Below are 14014 nucleotides of genomic sequence, written 5' to 3' on the forward strand. Positions count from 1 at the left end.
CTCCGCCGGCGATGGAGAGCGAGGGCCCGGCCCAGCACGGAGAGCGAGGGCTCGGCCGCCCCCGCGGCACCGCGGAGCGCCGGGACACGGACCGGACACTGAGCGGACACTGACCTGGCACTGGCTCGGCCCCGCCGGAGTCGGCGGAACTGCGGTATCTTCTTTTCCCCCTCCGTTTGTCCTCGAAAGGGAATTTTGTGGCTTCGTTTCCTTCCTCACCAGGGCTAGCTTCTCCCGTTGAACCCGCATCGAATTCCTGCGCTGTTTATGCCAGTCTGTTACCTATACAAGGATACCGGTGTCCAAAATTCCTCACTATTTACAGGATCAGCTGGGAACAATACGAATTTAGAGGCTGTAATCCGTTGTTTAAGTAAAACCAGTTTTGTTTAACGATGAGCATAAACTTATTTAAAATATGTGGAAGGTAAATTGACTTGTTTACTATATTAAAATATTTTCCCAATATGAAAGTCTCTGTAACACAGTATGTTCTCTTCGGTGGTGGGAGGAGGAATGCTGAACTGGAAGGGCTCTTGAGTAGCAGAAATTTGGCTGCTGCAGTGGGAACTGTGGTATATGATGTTGATTCATTTGTCGTTGGTCTCCATAGGCAAGGCTGGAGAAACCTCCATATGTGCTTAAATCCTGCTGCTCGTGGAAAGGAAGCAGTGGTGGTGGAAAGCTTGGATCTGTGCTGGCAGAGCAGGTGGAGCTGTGGTGGTGGGCTGTGAGCTGTGTCGTGGTTGTACCCCCGTGCTCCTGCCCTCCTGCCTGTGAGGGGTGGCAGTGCTTATGGATCATCCCTGTGCCCTGGGGGCACCCGGAGCCAGGGCAGGTCTTGGCCCGGCGGTTCCTGATGTGCCCTCTCCTCCCAGTGTATGCCTGCCCTGTAGTCTTCAGAAATGTTCCATTCCTTGAGCACAAAACTGGCCTTTAATGACTCCGGGATGTGGGATATCAACTAGGAAACCATAAGAGCCGTGTTGTTCCAAGCTGCTGCTTTCCAGGTGGATGGATTTGGCTGAATCAGTGAGGCTGCCAGGCTGTGCTGCATCCCTGTGATACAATCCCAGCAGTTCAGATCCCCTCTGCTGAGGGATAAGATGTACTGTCACGCAGCGTACGTATTTCAGTTGTGCAGATCATGAAGGTACCATAAAATATGGCACTTGGTGTTTGAAAAGAGCTGTTTTGTACCGAAATCAGGGTGTTTGGGGCCGTGGTGCTGTGTTAGGGCTGTGTCAGCTGGTCATTGTCTTTACAGCGTTCTTGGAAGGTAGAAGCAGGAGCTTGCAGGGAGAGAGTGCTTTGGGATCTTCTTTTCACCCTCCTTGGCAGTTGTCTGGAGCGGGGAAGGCTGTGTGTTGTTAGAACGGAAGGCTGGTGGGGAGGACAAAACGATCCCGCTTAGTCACTTCAGCCAAAACGGGATCAGTGCCACCCTCCTGTGGGGCAGGTGGAGGAGCTGGAGAGGGGCTGGAGCCCGAATATGCACAGCAGCAGAAGGCTGAGCTGTCCCGGGGCAGCACCAGCTCCTGGACACCCCACGGTGTCTGTTCTGTGAGCAGCTTTGGTTCCCTGCTGGCTCTGCCGGCAGTGGGTTCATCCCTGTCCGTGGGGCTGCACATGCCCACGGTAGCTTTGGGTCCTGGTGACAGCGGTGCCATTTGCTGTCCTTGGGATACACCTCTGGTTGCAGGGAAAGGTTTCTGCAGCTCCTCGAGGGAGGAATGAGTGACAGAGAAACAAACCAGGCTCGTTGTGGTGCCAGTTCAGTTTAGGCTGTTCCTTGGCTCGGGTGCTAAACACAGAACCAGTTGGAAGTGTCTCTGAGAAGGAGCTCATGTTTATCTCGTAAAACCTCTGGAGATAAATAAAGCTGGGTGGGATGACACAGATCCTGGGATTTCTCTGCTCCTGGCCTGCAGCTTGGGCGCTCTGTAGTGGCTCTGAGTGGTGCATCCAACATGTGCTGGTTTCCAGGGCCCCCTGACATCCTTCACTTTAACTCCAATTGCTCTCAGAAGACTCATCGAGCCGTCTGCGTGGCGCGGGAGGGAGAGGAAGTGAGTGGAATGAAATGGGCTGCGTGGCCCTCTTCCAACCTGCCGTGGAACTGCCGAGAGATGCCTCGTACTTGGGAGCAGGAACAACCTACAGCTCTTTACCTGGTTTGTGGGTTTGGGGGCAGAGGATCTCTGGGACAGTGCTCGGATCTGTGGATCAAAGGGAACAGGCCCTTTCCTGATGGCTGCCTCCCTTACTGCTGCTAAAAATAGTTGATGAGCCAGTACGAGGATGGTTGTGGCTGTCTGCATTCCTGGAGGAAAGTGCAGGCTTGATGAGTTCCCAGACTGTGTTTTTGCATCTTCTCCTCTGCTGACAAACAGATCTCACTGAAATGCTGCTATTTCTGTACCTGTTACAACTGGCTTTGGAGCATCCCGTGGCCTTACTCCGGTTGTACTGAGCCAGGGAGGGGAGGTGGCCTGGGGGAGATGCAGGAGGATCACGGGCTGCCAGCCTAAGGGCCAGGCAGCTCAGGTGATTTGGTTTTCCAAATCTCCAGGGCCCAGATTCTTCAGCTACAATCTGTTCCCCATCCTTTCCCTAGCCAGGCATTGTAGCCCTCTGGAGGCAGACGTGTTCCCGTCGGGATGCTGCTGCCAGCCCGTGACGAGCCCGTTGCTGCGCTTGTGACTGTCATCGTGACAGACTGTCGAAGAAATTGGTGACTAAGTACACTTTGCAAATACTTCTAGTGACAAAAAGGGCTTGTCTAGACTGGTTTCTAGGTGTAAGCTAATTTAAAGTTCAGGGTATTAGGGATTTCTTGGGAAGTAGGTTGGCTGCAACAGAGAACAGCTTGGACTGGGAATTTTTGCATTATGTTGTACTGAGAGTGTCATCTGCATCCCAACAGAATTGTTTTAGTGCCCTTAAATGGTGCAGTCACCAGTCTGGGGTAAAGCTGAGGTTTAAAAGGCCATTGGTTGCGTGGTCTGTTGTGTTACTTCAGCTCCAGTTCAGCCTTTCCCTTCATTGCTCCTCAAAAAAATAAAAACATTCAGTTCACTTGGTGTGATTGTATCAGGCAACACAAGGCACAGGGTGGTGTGTGGCTTCCTAGATGGAAATGGCTGCAACCCCATGATCCAGGATGTTGTTTCCTTAGCATTGCTGGGGAGGATTATTCCCTTCACACAACTGCTGTCCTGCATGTTACCTGCCAAGAGAATGGTGCCAAATTCCCAGTGTGTGTGTTGGTGTGGAAGGGAGATGGCTGAAAGTCAGTTTGGGTGAAGCAGCTCCTCAGGTGTGAGGGAAATGCCCTTTGCTTTAGTGAGAGAAGGAAGCTGACAAGTCTCAGGACTCCTGACTCTGGGATGCTCCTGTAAAGGCATGATGGCTGTAAGCACACGGCTGGAATTCTGGCATCTGCGCTTCCATTTTTTTACTTGGTTTTTTTATTGATTAAACATGACGATAATTCTGTAATGCCAACTTTTCCCCAAAGCTTTGAGTCTCTGTATCATTTAGGGCCTGAGTTGCAGCTTTTTGTCCTCTAAGAGCCTTTAAAGAATTGTGGCAGAGGGAGGAGAGGGTGTTTGTCCAAACCTCCTGGGCTGTCTCCTTGCAGGCAGGTGCCTCTGGCTCACCCCTGTTGATTGACATTCAATACTTGCCCTCTGCCTGTGCACACTGGGCTTGTCCCAGTGAGCCCTGTTTGTTCAAGGAGAGCATTTGGTGTAACTCACGTTCAGAGGGACCAGAAGGAAGGGGAAAAGCTGGAAGAAGAGTTAGTGGAGCGTGTGATGTGCTCCAGCAGCTGGCTCCAGTTTCCATCTCTAAGAGCTCCCTTTTCCCCACGCACATTCTCTCGTGGGCTCAGCTGATGCGATGCACGTCAGCTCAATCCCACATTCCTGGGCCGTGTTTCTGACAGGGAGGTTTGGCTCAGTCCATGAGCGGAGCTGATAAGCAGTCATGTGGTGTAGCCATGATGGCAAAATCAGGGGCTGCTTCTGGGCCTCGGGCACTTCCCTCAGGGAACTCCAAGCTGGTCTCAGTGGCTGCTCTGGGGGGAGTTGCCGATGGCTGGCTTTGAGTCCTGGAGCTGCCGGAGCGTGTGGAGAAGGGAATGGGGTAAGAAACATAGCCAAGCTGGAGTGTGAAGCTAAGGAGGTGAAGTTGATTTCTGGTTGTTCCACGGGTGTTGGAAGGCAGTTTTGGGAAAGCCCTGTGTCTGGTCAGCTGCTGTCACTGCCCTGGGATGGTGGGAGCAGGAAGCGGTCGCGGAATTCCCAGAATCACCTGCCAGTGGCTGCTGAGCCCGTGAGCTGGTCGAGCTGTTGCTGCACAACCTTTCCAGGGAAGGCAGCAGGCAGTGTCCTGAACTTCCCAGCAGTGCTGTATCCTGCTGCTGCTCTGGGCCCCTCACTGACTTAGGAAGCGCTAACTGCTGTATTATGCACTTAAAATACAAACCCGCTGACTAAGTGCCAGCCCCCTCTGCCATCTGCAACCAGTATATTGGAGGGGGACTGGTGGGGACATCAGTGAATTGTTCTGTTATTTGTACTTCTAGAGACTGTAGGGCTTTACTGCTTAGTGACCTGGGTGTGCTCTTGCTGCAGGTATTGGACTTGCTGAGGTGGGAATGGAGAGCTGGAACTGCTGTCAGGGTTTTATATTGTTGCCTCCCTTAGTAATTGCTTTGGGAACAAGTATCTCCAACTTTGTCCAGATGTATTTCTGTCCTTGGCTCGAGGTGTTTTAAATTGGTCTCTTTATACAAGAGCTGACTCCCTGGTCTGGGATCAATTTTGATAGTTTTAGCTACCGAGCTGCTGTGTTGCAATTGATGGTACATTTTACCAAGAAGAAGAGTGTCTAGTGGCAAGCTGCTCCTTTGAAGGAAAAAGCATTCTGCCTGGGAGTGCTGCTGCTTCCCTGGGGTCTGGAAGAGCTGGAATAACTTCCACCAAATCCCTGAGCTGCCAACACGTTTGCTTGTGAGGAAAGTGTAGTGGTGATGAGGTGGTGGCTTTGACGCCTCGATGAAAAAGTGACCCTTGTCTTCCTGGCATCGCTGCAGGAAGCTTTTGGGTGAGGGAGCTTAGCTAGCCCAGGAGTTCAGCACTTCCCAAAAGGATCAGCACTCTGAACTGGAGCTGTTCCTCTAAAAAGAAGAGATTACAGGTTCAATTCCTAAAACTCTACATGTGGAAACTTTACATGTGAGAAACAGTAAGAAACAGGTTTTTCCTCATTCCAACTTTTATTTCATATAAATAATCCCTCTACATCAGATTTGTCAACTTCTCAGTCTTTTCTCTCACCATAAAAGAAGCAGCAGCTAAGCCACAGTTGTCTGAAAAATCACAACCCAGGCACCAAACAAAGTGCATCGAGCAAAGTGTTAATGAGCAGGAAAAAATTACACTTGGAACAGGCACGACCTGCCCAGCCCCATCCCTGGAGCCTGGATCCAGACTCAGTCCTTCCTGGGCATCAGTAGCTGCAAAGTCACTTGGCTTTGCAGGAGGAAAAGGAGGGAATGGAGGAACAGTGATAGTTTTCCTTTCAGAACAGTCTAGGGCAATAAGGTTTCCTATCTCTCCAGCACAGCGCTGGACCAGGGCAATGGGAGATCCCTGCCTGGCTGTGTCTGACTGCTCTGGAGTGCAGCAGCTCCTGAGCTGAGACTGTGTGTTCCATGGACCAGGAGGCAAAGTGGCTCCTGGGAAATGCTGGTAATGACTCAGGCTGACTGGACCAAGAGTGAGGTCAGAGACCTGATGTACAAACTAATAATAAATTAACAAACTAAACAATTGTAAGCAGGCTTTTGAGGCAGTCAGATAAGGAAAATGAGCATTTAACAGTGATGGAGGAGCTCCAGGACCTGGAGCAATTTTACAATCTTTTATTTATCTGTTGGGTAAATCCAAATAAACCCATCTGGGCTTTGGTGGGGTGAAGATGTTTCTACTGATAAAACACAAAAGCTGCACGCTCTGTTTCTTGACAATACCTGGTGTGAAGCCAGTAAACTCTCCTGAATTTGGCATGTGGAAGAAATTCCCAGGCTTGTGCTTCACGGTAGGTGCTGTGGGTCTAAGTCATAAACCAAATGTTTATGTGTGCAAATATTAGTATATTAAAGCAGCATTGAGTATTTCAGTCCACATGTGCCAGCCTGGTCTCCAGGGCAGTCTGGCAGCCTGGCCAGAGCAGGTCCTGCAGGGCATTCCAGGCAGTCTCCACACACCTGGCCCCGGGACTTTGCTCTGGCGTCAGGTTTTACAGCAGCACCTCCAAGGCGATGCCCTCTCTGCTGTGTCGTTCCCACGTCAGAAATCCTGCTGTGTTATCCCCTGTGCCTTCTCCTTAACTGGTAGCTGTATTCCAGCTAGGTCCCAGCTTGCTGTGACTGGAAATCCAAGCAGCTGGAATTGCTGCACGTTTGTGCTTGTAAATGCTTCTCCAGATCCTGCATTTGAAAGGTGTCTTTAAGGCCAGCTCAGAAGGTCTGTGGGGCAGCTTCCAGAGGACTCCTGCCCTCTTAATTCAAGCACAAGGCTACAGAAGGCACAACCAGGCAGGTGAAAGCTGATAGGAAGTCTTGGGCCTCCAGGTCCAGTCTGGCCTGGGTCCTGCTGGCACTGCTCTGGGCAGTGTGGTGGAGGAGGAGATTGCCCTGCTGCAGGGGTGCCCAGTTACCAGTGACCTTGGGAAGCGGGCACAGTTGGCTGAGCTGTGCCCACCCCTGCTCAACCCAAGAGCCCCTTCCTTGGCACACAGCAGTGTCCTGATGTGCTCCTCAGCCTCTGGCAGGGGAGAGCTGGAGGCTCTTCAGGGAGGAGATGCTGGGGGGCATCTGTGCTTGGCACATGGAGTTGTGTGCCCCACGGCTGTGCTCCATCCATCCATCCATCCATCCATCCACAGCCCTGCCACTACTGTTCACCTCTGCCAACACTTCAACCACGTGCAAACCTCTAGTACCAGAGCTCTGAACGCTATTTCTGCACCCACCTATGAACTACACCCTCACACGCCACCCCTTCCCGCTGCTCCAGGCTCTGGCACAGCCCTGACACAGGCAGGTCCCTCCAGCCTCCAGGGCAGAAAACTGTGCCCAGAAACCCAAACCTTAACTCTACACAGAATTAGTCATTAAATTAAATAAAGTGCATCCAGTAGACATTTCCTTGGCTTGCCATGCAGCTGCAATATAGGCCAAACAAATAAAGAGATAAGTGATGGTGGTTTTGCTGAAGGGTGGGAGTGTGGGCACCCTTCCCTGTCCTCTGGCAGATGGAGAGGGAAGGGGGATGCCAGAACTGTGAGTGGGGTGGTGCTGGGCACAGGGCAGGTGCTGAAAGCTGATTTCATAGAAGGTAAAAGAGTGAGGACAAGCTTGTGCTCCTCTTCTCTTCTCCTCCACCGCCTCCAGCACGTTATCCTGCAAAAGGAGAGCAGAGACAGCAGTGGGATTATCAGTCTCCAGGGAACTGCTGAGGTGTAAATTAAAATGTCTGCTGAGTTCCAACCTGCCCTTCCTGCACGGCTGGGGCTGCCTGGGAGGCACCGCTGGGGCATAACCCAGATACCTGCTGCCAAATCCGACGGGAGCAGCGGAGGCTCCGCAGCCCAGGGGATGAGCTGACTGCACCAGTCTGGATGGAACACTCCCAGTCCTCCTCTGGGACAGGTAGGACTCCTTTATCCTTTCCTTACATCTCGGGAACAACAATCCTGACATGCTTCTGTGTATGCTGGAGCAAAAGGAGGGGCTGGTTTCCGTGTGAACCTGGCCTGGGGGTGCAGCCCTTGTGTGCCCCAAGGGCAGAGGGTGAATCAGCTTTCCCTAGTGAAAAACTATCCCGTGTCTGGAGTCTGCTGTTCTGGAGCTGCCTCCAGCCCCAGACACACTGATTTTAATTGGGAAAGGCAGACTTTTTATTCTTCTCTGGTTGCCAGATGCTTGGGTGCTGCTCAGAATTGCTGAGCTGGCATTTTCCTGCCTCCATGTTTAAATCCACAGCTCTGCCTTTTGCTGATGCAGATTTCAGCACCCAAAGCTCCCGAGAAAGGTCAGGGAGGGGATATAAAAAGAAAAACAGATGAAACCCCGCGAAGGCAGGAGAGGCCGTAGGAAGCTTGGCTTGCATAAAAAAGAAACCTCTCAAGGAATCATCTAAGGACACAGCCACGGATATTTAATAAGGAACTGCTCTGCAGCCAGACCCAAGGTACTGACACAGCCAATGCCATGTACAGCTCAGAGGAGATTGCTGCTGGAGACATTATTCCTGGTCCTGTCTGTGTGCAGCCTGTCCTGCTGCTGAGGGTGTCCAGCTCCACATGAGCAGGGACAGCTTCCAATAGACCAGAAGTGCTCCAAGCCGGCCTTGAACATTTCCAGGGATGGGGCAGCCACAGCTGCTCTGGGCAACCTGTGCCAGGGCCTCACTCCCCTCACAGGGAAGGATTTCTTCCCAATATCCCATCTAAACCTGCCCTCAAGTTCATGAGACATCCTCTAGCACAGGCCATTGGACATCCCTGAATTAATTCCTATTTTAATGAGAACTGGTTTCTTTGTCTAGATTTGCTGGTAGCAAAATTATCACTGCAATCCTTGGTGAGCTTAAACCTGTAAAGGCAGTCTGTGCAGATCCCTGTGGGAGCTGGACATTATCTTGAACTCCTCTTCATTTGGGTTTACATTAGGAGGGTGAACACAGGTGGCTGAGGTGTGGGCACCTGCTCCCTCCTGGAGCTCTGGGATAGCAGAAACAACTGCAGGATCCAAGAGCAGCTCTGTTCCCAGTGCTGGAATGGCAGCAGCTCATCTGGCCCTGAGTTGTGTTTAGGTTGTTAAGCTTCAGTAAGTAGCCCTAAGGAGGTCCCTGCTCCAGCCATGGTGTGCTTCCAAGTCATCTGTCCCTGACAGGTGGCCACCTTTTCCTGATTTTCCCGTATTTATTCCTGTGTTTCTCCAATACATTGGTCTCTGCCCCAGCATTGTGTTCTGGCTTGGATGTTTCTCCTCCTTTGCTGGTGTTCGCTACCCCTGTATTTACAGAGATCACGACTCCACTGCTTTCTGCCTTCCTTCTCCTAGACTAAACAACATTCCCTCACCAGCTCTGGAGTCCTTCCCTGTGTGTCCCGAGTCTCCTGCACCACTCTCACAGAATCCCTGTGTTTTCCTGTGTTAACAGTATTTTCCCACATCACACCACGGGAGAGGTTTCCATCACTCCAGAGGTACAGAGACAATCCCACTCCCTGGCTCTCCAGGAGGACTAAGCTCTCTGCTGTGGTGGCACTCAGAGGTGCTCTGGGAATGTGAAATGCCCACGGCATGACAGTGGGCTCCAGAGGGTGCTGTGGGCTGCAGGAAGGACCAGGGAGGCCGGTGCTATCCCAGGCAAGCCCTTGACCCTGCCAATCCCAGGCCAGCTCCCAGGACGTGCCAGCAGATGGGATTTCCTGTCTCCTGAACCTCGAGGAAGCCGGTTGTGCTTCCGCAGCTCCCTGGCTGTGCTGGGAAGTGCTGGTCTGTGCTTGTGCTGCTTCCTGCACCAACCCTGGGCGCTGCTTTGCATCAGAGCCGACCTGTGCCGACCCCTCCGTCCCCAGCACACAGGCCCTGCCGGTCCCACTCCTGTTTACGTCAGCCAGAGCGCCAAGGTCACATCCCTGGAGCTGCTCTGCAAATCCACCCCCAGCTGCATTTGCTCTAAAGATGTTAAGATTAATTTTCTCAAGAGAATTCAGGGAAAAGCTTCTGTGGTTTTTGTGTATCGTTTACTTCTCTGGGACTTGTTGGACATTCTCCAGGGATTCCAGTCCTGCACTTCGGGTAAATATTTATTCCTTGTTATTTGAAGCGACGGATGAAAGCCCCACCACGCTCCCTGCACAGCATCTCCCACTGGTTTGGAGGTGCTGGAGATTGTTAGTGCCAAAAATAGGCACTGGGAGGGGGAGCTGTGAACCCCATGTGGTGGCTGCATGGAGCTGCTGCTGTGCAGGAAGGGATGTGAGATCTGCATTCCGTGGGAGTGGGAGCAGGGAGCAGGGCAGGGACAGCCCATCCTTATCACTGAGACACGTTTCCAGCTGTTACAGATGCTGCCCTGCTTTGGGACCTGTGAGGTCATGAAGAGAGGGCATGGCCCTGGGTAGCAGGTGAAGTGACCCAGTCCAGGATTTTCTACTGGATGGAAATTCCTCAAGATAAACTTTGCAATGGCATGATATTTTTACATCCCTCGGGGATGACAGGGTGTATTTTGCAGTATCACACCATCTCTTTCAACACCGATTTTCCAAAAACTGCACTGTACCAAAACTGGATCACCAGTATTTAAAAACATAACATTTTCTGTCTGAAAAGTTTTAACGAGGGCTCCAGTTTGGGTTTTGTGAGATCTGAGGTGTTGAACAGACACGTTCCTGGGACATACATGGCATTTGTCACATCCGTATTTTTCAGAGAAATAGAAGCAAATCCCACTGGGAAGTCACCTGCTACCTCCTGGCAGGGAATTATGAACCAGTCCTGCTAAGCCACTGCTGAGATGGCGGACACAGACCCTGCTGCTCCTTGGGGGAAGGTGTCCCTGTCCATGGCAGGGGGGTGGAACTAGATGGGCTTTGCTGGGAATTACTGATTGCTCTAAGCACTAAAAGGAGTGGGGGCATGGTCAGGCAAGGGGAAATGAGCCTGGCAGCAGGAAGGAGAGAGACAGGAAGGCAGGATGGAATGGACACCAGTTAACCCTTCAGTTCCCCCTGGCATCCCAACACTCGGGTGTTTCCCAAGCCCTGAAGCTTCCCAAGCCCTGGATATCGATACCAGTGCCCAGCCCCAGCTCAGCCCAGCAGGTACCTGAGTGCTGAAGTGCAAACACCTCCTCTACTCCAGGCCACATGGCTGTGTTTGTAATTAAGCTTGCTGTAATTAGTCCAGAGAGGACTGATGGAGTGGAGAGCCACGCTGAAGTGGACTCAGGGCCCTATTACCAAACCACAGGAATCTCCCATCGCTGAGATGAAAATGGACTGCTGTAATTTAGTGTTTCCTCTTAGCTGGTGTCTAATTAAAGTTATCCTGAGTGAGCAAGGTTGCCATTCATCCCTTTATCCTCTAATATGGGGGGAGTTTTGGTAGGTTGGAGAGGCATGGCTGGACAGTAATCTCCCAGTATGTGCATCCAGGTGTTTCAAAACATTTTCCTAAATGCTGTTGGAATTAATTTCCCTCACTGGAAGGAATTTTCGTTTGAGCACAGAACCAGCTCCTGCTGGTTCTTGGTGCTTTGTCTTTTTGAAATTGCTGTGACTCTTGTGCTTCTCCCTGCCTTTTGTGTGGATGGGATTATAGGGAAAGTCTTTGTTAGCAGCTTAGCCACTTCATCCCTAAGCTCATTTGTACTCTGGGATGAATGCTGAGCAGCACCGGGGGACGCACTGCTGGGTTGAGGTCTGCAGGAAAGCTCATGGAATCTGGGAAAGGTACTTGAGGGGGGGTCTGCCTGCCTGGTTCTGAGCAGCCAATTGCCTCAAGTGCCTACTCATGGAACAGAGCTGCTGCCTCTGTAAAGGAAAGAGCCAGGGGTATCCTGAGAGCAACTCAGGGGTGAGGGAACCTGGCCCATGTTCTGGAAATGCTCACCTCTGCTTTGTGTGACATCCTGATCTGGGGGGCACTGCCCAGAAAAAACACACCTTGCAGAAAGAGCCCCTACACTCTCCCCTTGCCCTTTGCTCCTAATTCCTACCTTACCTTTGTTCCTGCCATCCTTTGTTCCTTCTCCTGGCTTTTCTTGCTTTCCGTTTGCCCTTCTGGAAGAAACTTCTTTGTATAAAACCTGGAGCACTTCTCCATAACCAGCTCTGTTCTCCCTCCTCTGTTTGGTTCGTGACCCATCTCACCCTGTGTGTTTATGCACTGCCCTGCACCAGTGTTACCATCCATCACTCACAGACCTTGTACTGGGAAAACAACTCCCCACGGAGCCAACCTTCCCCAAACCTCTGCCCACGGGGTGGGGCTTTCAAAGGGTTTGGGGCAGGTACCATGATGACCTCAATTTGTGATCCCCCCAGAGACAAGTAATCCTGCTGAGGTTATCCCTCTCATCCTTTCTCAGGTTTTCCCTTCCCAGGAATAGTCTCAGTTTGTGCCCTAACTAATGTGTGGCAGCAGCCCAGTTTTCAGTCAGAATTTTCCTGACTTTCCACTCCTTCCCCATCCACTCCAGGACAGGCCTTTGGGATTCACAGGTTTAACTCCCTGAGGGATCCCTAGCCCTGCTAATGAACATTTCTGGACAGTTTTCTGCCCTGATGCCATCATACCACAGCGAGTGGAGTTGTGGCCCTGTACTATGGCTGAGAGCAGTAATGGGACAGCAGAGACTCCATGGGGAGGGGGTCAGGAACTCACCTTCTGTCTCAGGCAAGCCGGTGTAACCTGTGCTAGTTGAGGGCATCCCCAGTGTCCTTGTCCTTGTGGTCCTCAGGCTGGTCCCCTTCTCCGGACTGGGACTTTGCTGTGTCCTGCTCAGGCACAACAGTCTTGTCAGAGCTGGCTTTCCCTGGGGGCAGAGGCTCCTGGTGTTCAGTGCCTTCAGCATCTTCTCCTTTCAGTGCAAGTGCCTGCCCCTCCAGGGCAGTGCTTTGGGTCATTTCCTCCCCTCCTCTGCTCACCAGCTGTCCTTGATCTGCATCCAGTCTGTCTCCTGCTGCTGTGTCCAGCTGTTCTCCATGGCAGTTTGAGGAGTCCTGGGAGGACTCCTGTTGTGAAACTGGGTTTTTCTCTGATCCAGCTCCATCTACATTCGCTCCCATGGGCAGGGACAAAGTCTCCTCGCTGGTGGCTGGCACAGTGCTTGGGAGGCTGCTCGCAGGAGCAGTGCTGCCAGTGCTCTCCTTCTCCTGGGAGGTGTCAGCAGTGCCAGGCTTCCCATTGGCATCTTCCCCAACACTTTCCTTGCTTGGCTTGGGCCCTGGCTCTGAGTCCCCTGTGCTGGTCACAGACACCTCCGTGCTGCAGCCCTTCACCCCTCTCCGCTCCTCCTTCTGCCCGTTGTGGGCAGGATGGACCTTCCCCCCTTCCCTTCGGAGCCGCTGGGACGAGGAGGCCCCGTGATCCTGGAGGCTTGGCTGCTTCCCCTTCTCCTCCTGCTCAGCTGTGCAGTTCTCTTCCACCCCCTCCTCTCCTCTGCTCTTCCGCTTGTCCGCACCAAGGCTCCTCTGAGAAACAAAGGAGACATTTAGTTCAGCTTTTTAAAATACCAGTAGATGGTACTTCTTGCCTCTGAGGGTTCTCAAAACCTGAGGGAAAATTTGCAAAGGCCATTAAAAAGTGTGAAGGGATGTAGGTGAAGTGTTCAGGGGCCAGAATAGTTGGGTGGTTGTGCTGACAGAGGGGCAGTGCAAGCACTGAAGCTGCTGTCACACCATGCCATGTGGAGAGTGTTAATGAGGGATACACTGACCCCAAAACAGAGGTCCCAGCTCACAGTGGCTCAGATAATCCAACTTTCCTGGTAGTGCATGTGTTGGGAAAACTAAGCAGCCAGCCTGGAACTCCTGAGCTCACCTGGCCATCAAGGTCATCCTTCAGAAAAGACATGTCCTCGCCTTCTTTTGCATCCCACCTGTCAAGAAAAAAATTAAATCAGAATTTAGGCCCTCAAGTTCTCATATGGCAAAGCCACTGTCCCTGCCTGACACCTGGTAGGGATTCCTACCAGGGCCATGCATTCCTTGTCTGAGCCCCTCGTCCAGGCCCATCCAGAGAAACTCATCTGAGGCCACTAAATCTTAATGAAGTGGTTGTTATAATTCTAATTGTAATGAAAACATAAACTCCAATTGCTGGAACAGACAGTTGAGTTAGACTAAGAAGATACAGTTTGCTTGTGCTGGTGCTTGCCACAGTCTGGTCCTGTTTGCCTGACAGTGCCCAAGTGTCCCAGGT

The 14014-nt window shown here is 51.9% G+C and overlaps 1 protein-coding gene across 3 annotated transcripts in view; it reads right to left on the reverse strand.

Moving 5' to 3' along the window:
* Nucleotides 1–5265: 5265 nt before the first annotated feature.
* Nucleotides 5266–14014, reverse strand: part of CCDC9B (coiled-coil domain containing 9B) — a 29479-nt gene continuing 20730 nt past the window's right edge. For 2 of the 3 annotated variants that reach the window (XM_018083383.2, XM_018083382.2), the window contains 3 exons: nt 13634–13691; nt 12476–13284; nt 5266–7474 (listed from right to left, as the gene is read on the reverse strand). In XM_018083383.2, coding sequence (XP_017938872.2) covers nt 12508–13284; nt 13634–13691 — 835 coding nt within the window. In that variant the 3' untranslated portion in view covers nt 5266–7474; nt 12476–12507. The remainder of the gene's footprint in view (nt 7475–12475; nt 13285–13633; nt 13692–14014) is intronic. The other variant, XM_018083384.2, reaches the window with a different exon arrangement.

The sequence above is a fragment of the Manacus vitellinus genome, unplaced genomic scaffold (genome assembly GCF_001715985.3).
Source record: "Manacus vitellinus isolate BGI_N305 unplaced genomic scaffold, ASM171598v3 scaffold_63_pilon, whole genome shotgun sequence".
Lineage (NCBI taxonomy): Eukaryota > Metazoa > Chordata > Aves > Passeriformes > Pipridae > Manacus > Manacus vitellinus.